Source organism: Puma concolor, chromosome D1 (genome assembly GCF_028749965.1).
Source record: "Puma concolor isolate L17-30 chromosome D1, mPumCon1.1.hap2, whole genome shotgun sequence".
NCBI classification, from domain to species: Eukaryota; Metazoa; Chordata; class Mammalia; order Carnivora; family Felidae; genus Puma; species Puma concolor.
The window spans coordinates 14,641,434-14,647,480 of record NC_141676.1 but is presented as its reverse complement, the minus strand read 5'-3'; the positions used below and the strand labels follow the sequence as shown (position 1 = coordinate 14,647,480).

The 6,047-nt window shown below is 37.1% G+C and overlaps 1 protein-coding gene across 1 annotated transcript; it reads left to right on the top strand.

Moving 5' to 3' along the window:
- The first annotated feature begins 4,367 nt into the window (after window positions 1–4,367).
- On the top strand, window positions 4,368–5,306 carry LOC112865242 (olfactory receptor 5D13-like). The gene is given in 3 exon segments (XM_025928281.1): window positions 4,368–4,399; window positions 4,401–4,759; window positions 4,762–5,306. Coding segments are annotated over 3 exon segments (936 nt in total).
- Window positions 5,307–6,047: the final 741 nt, after the last annotated feature.

Genomic DNA, 6,047 nt, shown 5'->3' with positions numbered 1-6,047 from the left:
GGGGAATGGTCCAATTTCTATTTCTAATTAGCAACACATGCTTGGAGTACTTACAATAACTCCCAGATCATTAATATCCAGAATGCAATTATCTTTATGAAAGTACATTCTCTGACAAGGTAGACATTAGAATCTCATGATAATCCCATTTTATTCAAGAAACAACTGAGATCATATGCAGAGCTGCTTTGTAAATTATAGTTGCAATTTGCAAATATAAATGGCTAAATCTATATTATAAAGTCTTGAGTTTCTTTTTTTCATAAATATTGAAAATAGGTATGGAAAATAGCCAATAGGTATATGAAAAAAATTATCGATGTCACTTAGTCATCAGGGAAATACAAATTAAAATGATAAGACTCACCTCACATCTGTGTGTGTGTGTGTGTGTGTGTGTGTGTGTGTGTGTATACAAGTGTTGGTGAAGATAATGAAGAAATTGGAACCCATATGCACTGTTGATGGGAATGCAGTATGGTGCAGTTGCTATGGATATAGTTACAGAGATTCTTCATGAAATTAAAAATTTAACTACCGTGTGACCCAGTAATCTTATTTATTCTAAAGAATTGAAATCAAGATTTCAAAGAGTTACTACCATTTCTGTGTTCTATTGCAGAACCATTAGCAATAGTCAAGATGCACAAACAACCTAAATGTCCATGGACAGATAAATGGATAAAGAAAATGTGGTATGAATATACAGTGGAAGACAATTCAGCCCTAAAAATAAAGGGAATTCCACAATATGTGACCACCTGGATAAACCTTGAGGACATTATGTAAGTGAAATAAGCTACTCAGAAAAAATAAATCCCACTTATATGAGGTTATCTAAAATAATCAAACTCATAGAATAAAAGTGGAATGATGGCTGCTGGGGACTGGGGGAAGGGAAAAGGAGGAGTTACCAATCAGTGGTTATAAAGTTTCAGTTAAGAAAGATGAGTACGTTCTAGAGATTTGCAGTACAAAATTGTATTTGTAGTCAATAATACTGTGTTGCACACTTAAAAACCTCTTAAGAAGGTAGATCTCACATTAAGTGTTCTTACCACAATAAAATGAAAAATTTATTTAAAAAAAATGTTTATATTTATTTATTTTTGAGAGACAGAGTGAGACAAAGTGAGATTGGGGGAGGGGCAGAGAGAGAGGGAGACACAGGATTGGAAACAGGCTCCAGGCTCTGAGCTGTCAGCACAGAGCCTGACGCTGGGCTCGAACCTACAGACTGTGAGATCATGACCTGAGCCAAAGTCGGACGCTCAACCGACTGAGCCACCCAGGGGCCCCTAAAATGAAAATTTTAAAAAGAAGTATTAGTATGTTATGATCACTAAAATCTAAACTTTATATAGTTTCCTTATTTTTTCCCGTTAATGCCTTCTTCGTTTTCTGAGGTCCAATCCAGGATACCACACTGCATGCAGTTGCTGTGTGTCCCCAGTCTACTTTGGTCTGTGACAGTTTTTTTACTCTTTTTTTTTTTTCTTGACTTTGACAGCCCTAAGGAATACTGGTTAGGTATCCCATAGAATGCTTCCAAATAAGAGTTTGCATAATGGTTCTTTTCATATTAAGCTGGAATTATGGAATTAAGAGTGTCAGAAAGGCGAACCCTTTCTCATCACATCATATCAAGGGATAAATGATATCCGCATTGTTTCACTGATAATGGTCACCTTCTTTTTCCTTAAGGTAGCGTTGGGGCAGTATTCCACTCCAAACTTACTGTGGAATTTAAAATGCAGTTGAGTTCTTAACAGCTGTTTCTCAATTGTTCTTTTTTCCCCTTACTTATTTCAAACTCAACAGTTGACGTTTTCTTCAGTTAATACATATTACTTCAATAATTCAAAATTTAAAAGCAATTAGTGGAATAGATGTGGTGATGTAATTATCCTTAATGATTTAAGAGAAAATGCATATACCACGATGACCCAAGGGACGGTGTTTAACGAACTGTAAGATTTGTGGTGCACTGAGGAACACTCCAATTGTAATTCTCTGTAATCTATATCTTCAGAGTTATGGAGGCAGATATAAGACCCAGAGTTTGGCAGAGTTTAGATTGTGGATTCAGCTTTTGTTTTTTTCTTTGAATTCCCAAAGATTTCTTTGGTCCTGGAAATAAAATGCCTTTGGACTGGTTATACTTATTGAAATATACTACCATTTTTTTTCAAACCTCAAGCCTGTTGCTACTGTAAAGAATGTTTAATTACTAAGAAGAAAAATGCCTGAGATTCACTAATCATAAAAAAAAAAAATTCTCAGTAAAATAATCAAGAGCTTCTGGTGTCAGGTCAGTTCATTTCTTTTTCAGTAGCTTTCAATTTAGGAAGAAAACATGGAGCTCCAGCTCATATAGATTATTCCAAAAATTATACGTGGACCCCTTTCTCTGGTCAGAGACCTTTTAATTTTCATTCACGAGGCATGAATGTTTTTGAGAATTAAATTTCGTATGACAGAAACTAGCAACAGTGAGCAATGGGAAAGACACAGAAAATCATGGGGTATTTGTTGATTTTGTATTTCTATAGGCCTGGTCTCTGTTTGGATACAAACCTAATCCGGTCCCATCGGTTTTCACCAAAACCTTTGAAATTGCTAGGGTTGGGCTACCAAGTCTTTTTCTGAATAACTTTTTGGTATTGACCTAAGAAGCATGCCAAAAAGCCAGAACAGTAGTAGCAACAATGTCCCTAATAAGCCAGGGTTTTGCAAATAGTTTCACATGTTGAAGGGAACTCATTTATTAAAATAGCCTGAACAATAATGGATGTTTACAGTGTATCTGCCTGGTCCTTCTTGCTGTTGGAAAAAAAAAAAATACTGCTGATGGATGCTCTATGTGTGGGGTTGCTTGTGGCACATGGAAAGGTAGGCAGCCATGTTGCTGAGTCTGGAGCTTGATGCTTCAGAAGATGGAACAGATTGCCCATCTAATTCTGTCGTAGTCTCATGTCTAAATCTTGGGACCATTCATTTTATGGGCTTCCTGCTCTAACTTCCTTACCTTCCCCAAGTTTGCCTCACCGTAAGAGAGGGCTTACTTCTATTGGTTAAGAAAATGTGTAATTTCCATTGTATCACAGGACATATTTTGTATGGAGCTATTGTTGGTGAAAATAAGATACTTCTTCTGTTTCTCAAAAAATATGCAATTTAATTATATATTTACGATTTTATAATATATAACAAATTTAATTAATCTAAATTAATTAATGAATTAAAATAATACATGGCAAGCAAAATGTCAGTGAAAGGCCTACAAAATTACCCCTGTAGGCCATGCACCTTAGTGGAGGCTTTGATGGAAGCTAGATGATTATTTCATGAGTAAGAGTTTGTAATGGATTCTCAAGCATTAGGCAGATGGCACAGACTAGATACATTTTAAGGTTTATTCCGACTCATAAATTCCGTGCATATTTAATTCTGTACAATGCCTGGAAAATGTTAAATATATAAAAACAATGAATACTAAGTGTTATGGGGCACCATTTGCAATGCCAAGTGATCTTGATCCTTAGTATGGTTCTTAGGACCATAACAAAGTACTCCGTGCTTCTTGTCTGCCTCTCTCGCTCTTACAATTTCTTTTTGTGCCCTAAGTTTATATTTCAGTCCAATAGTAATAATACTAAGAGGGCTGAATTTTAAACAATAGAATTATATATATAATATTATATATAATATATTGTTTTATAATTATATATATTATATTTTATAATTATATTATAATATAATAAAATATAATAATAAATAAGTATGTATGTATAAATAATAAATACATATACTTATTTATGTGCCTAGTAGTTCTCATAATTTAGCAGGCAGCAAAATCACCTGGAGACCCAGTCAAATCAAGAATTGTGAGCCCGGGGTACCTGAGTGGCTCAGTTGGTTGAATGTCCAACTTTGGCTCAAGTCATGATCTCGCGGTTTGTGAGTTTGAGCCCCACCTTGGACTCTTTGCTGACAGCTCAAAGCCTGAAACCTGCTTTGGATTCTGTGTCTCCCTCTCTCTCTGCTCTCTCTGTCTCCCCTCCCCTGCTCATGTTCTGTCTCTCTCTCTCAAATTTAAATAAACATTTAAATTAAAAAAAAAAAAAAAGGAATTGCAGGCCCCATCCCAGAATTTTTGATTCAGAAAGCTGGTGATGGGGTTGGAGACTTTGCATTCCTAACAACTTCTCAGGTGCTCCGGCTGCTGTTGGTTTGGGGACCACACGTTGAGAGTCACTGTTCTGTGTCAACTTCACAGAGGCATATGAAGCCTCTTTCTTCTTTCTGTTTCTCCTTTCCATTCAGGTCTACTTTTAGAAATAACTTTTCAATCAACAGGAATCGTGATGTTATCTGAAGGAAATCGAAGTATCATACCCTTTTATTCTTTTGGGTTTTTCAGAATACCCGGCCCTCCAGGTTCCACTCTTCCTGGTTTTCTTGTCTATCTATATGGCCACTGCCGTGGGCAACGTGGGCATGATTATAATCATCAAGATAAATCTGAAATTCCACACGATCATGTACTTTTTCCTTAGTCACTTGTCCTTTGTAGATTTCTGTTATTCCACCATAGTGACACCTAAATTGTTGGAGAACTTGATTGTGGAAGACAGAACCGTATCTTTCTCTGGTTGCATTATGCAGTTCTGCTTTGCTTGCATATTTGGAGTAACAGAAGCTTTTATGTTAGCAGCAATGGCCTATGACCGTTGTGTGGCGGTCTGTAACCCCTTGCTCTTACTATTATGTCTCCAAAGCTCTGTGCTCCGCTGGTGGCCGGGTCATACTCATGGGGTATAGTGTGTTTCCTGACACTCGCATATTTTCTCCTTGCATTATCCTATTGTGAGTCTAACATCATAAATAATTTTATCTGTGACCACTCTGTAATTGTTTCTGTCTCCTGTTCGGACCCCTATATCAGCCAGATGTGCTGTTTTATTATTGCCATATTCGATGAGGTGAGCAGCTTGATGGTTATTCTGAAGTCCTATGCCCTCATTTTTGTCACTGTTATGAGGATGTCTTCTGCAAGTGGGTGCCGGAAAACCCTCTCCACCTGTGCCTCCCACCTGACGGCCATCACCATCTTCCATGGGACCATCCTTTTCCTCTACTGTATCCCTAATCCTAAAACTTCTTGGCTCAGAGTTAAAGTGGCATCTGTGTTTTACACAGTAGTGATTCCCATGCAGAACCCCTTAATCTACAGCCTTAGAAACAAAGATGTGAAGGACACATTGAGATTAGTTGTTGCAAAATTGCTTTGTCCCTCAATATAATCTTGTTAGATTCATTATTTTATTCCTGAAAAAACAAACTGATTTACTATGCTAGAGATTGTTCAACCCTTGTCATGCAGTTGATGATTCAAATCATTTTGCAATTAATATGTTTCAGTGAATATATTTATGGCAGGGCATTTTATGATGATTGATTTTGTACACATTCATTTTTAGGGAAATATCTCCAGACATGTAAACCAAAACTTAAACAAATAAATAAATAAAACTCTTGGATTGTAATATTTTTGCAATGTTTGTAAGTTATTTTAAACTATTTTATCATGTAGTATGATTTCATATGTATGTTTCCAAAATAAAACTAATCACCAGTTCATCAAATAGGTGCAGGTCGAGAATGGTTCCCTCAAATCACAATCAGGTGGCTCATGTTCCAGGGACGGCTTTGGCGGGGTGTGTCAGCTCACTGTACCTTGTACAGAAGCCAACCTTTTGCTATTTGTTGTATTGAACGGCAGAAGTTGACTTTTACTCATGAAACTTTAAAGGGACCCAAGCATATCTGGTCACTTAAAGATAAGACACAAATAGAATGGATCCTCAAAAAACTGATGAAAAGAACTTCATCAACATTAAAATCTGTTGCAAACGTTCCTTGGTGGTAAAAGACAGTGTTAAGAAGTAAGCCACAGGGGCGCCTGGGTGGCGCAGTCGGTTAAGCGTCCGACTTCAGCCAGGTCACCATCTCGCGGTCCGTGAGTTCGAGCCCCGCGTCGGGCT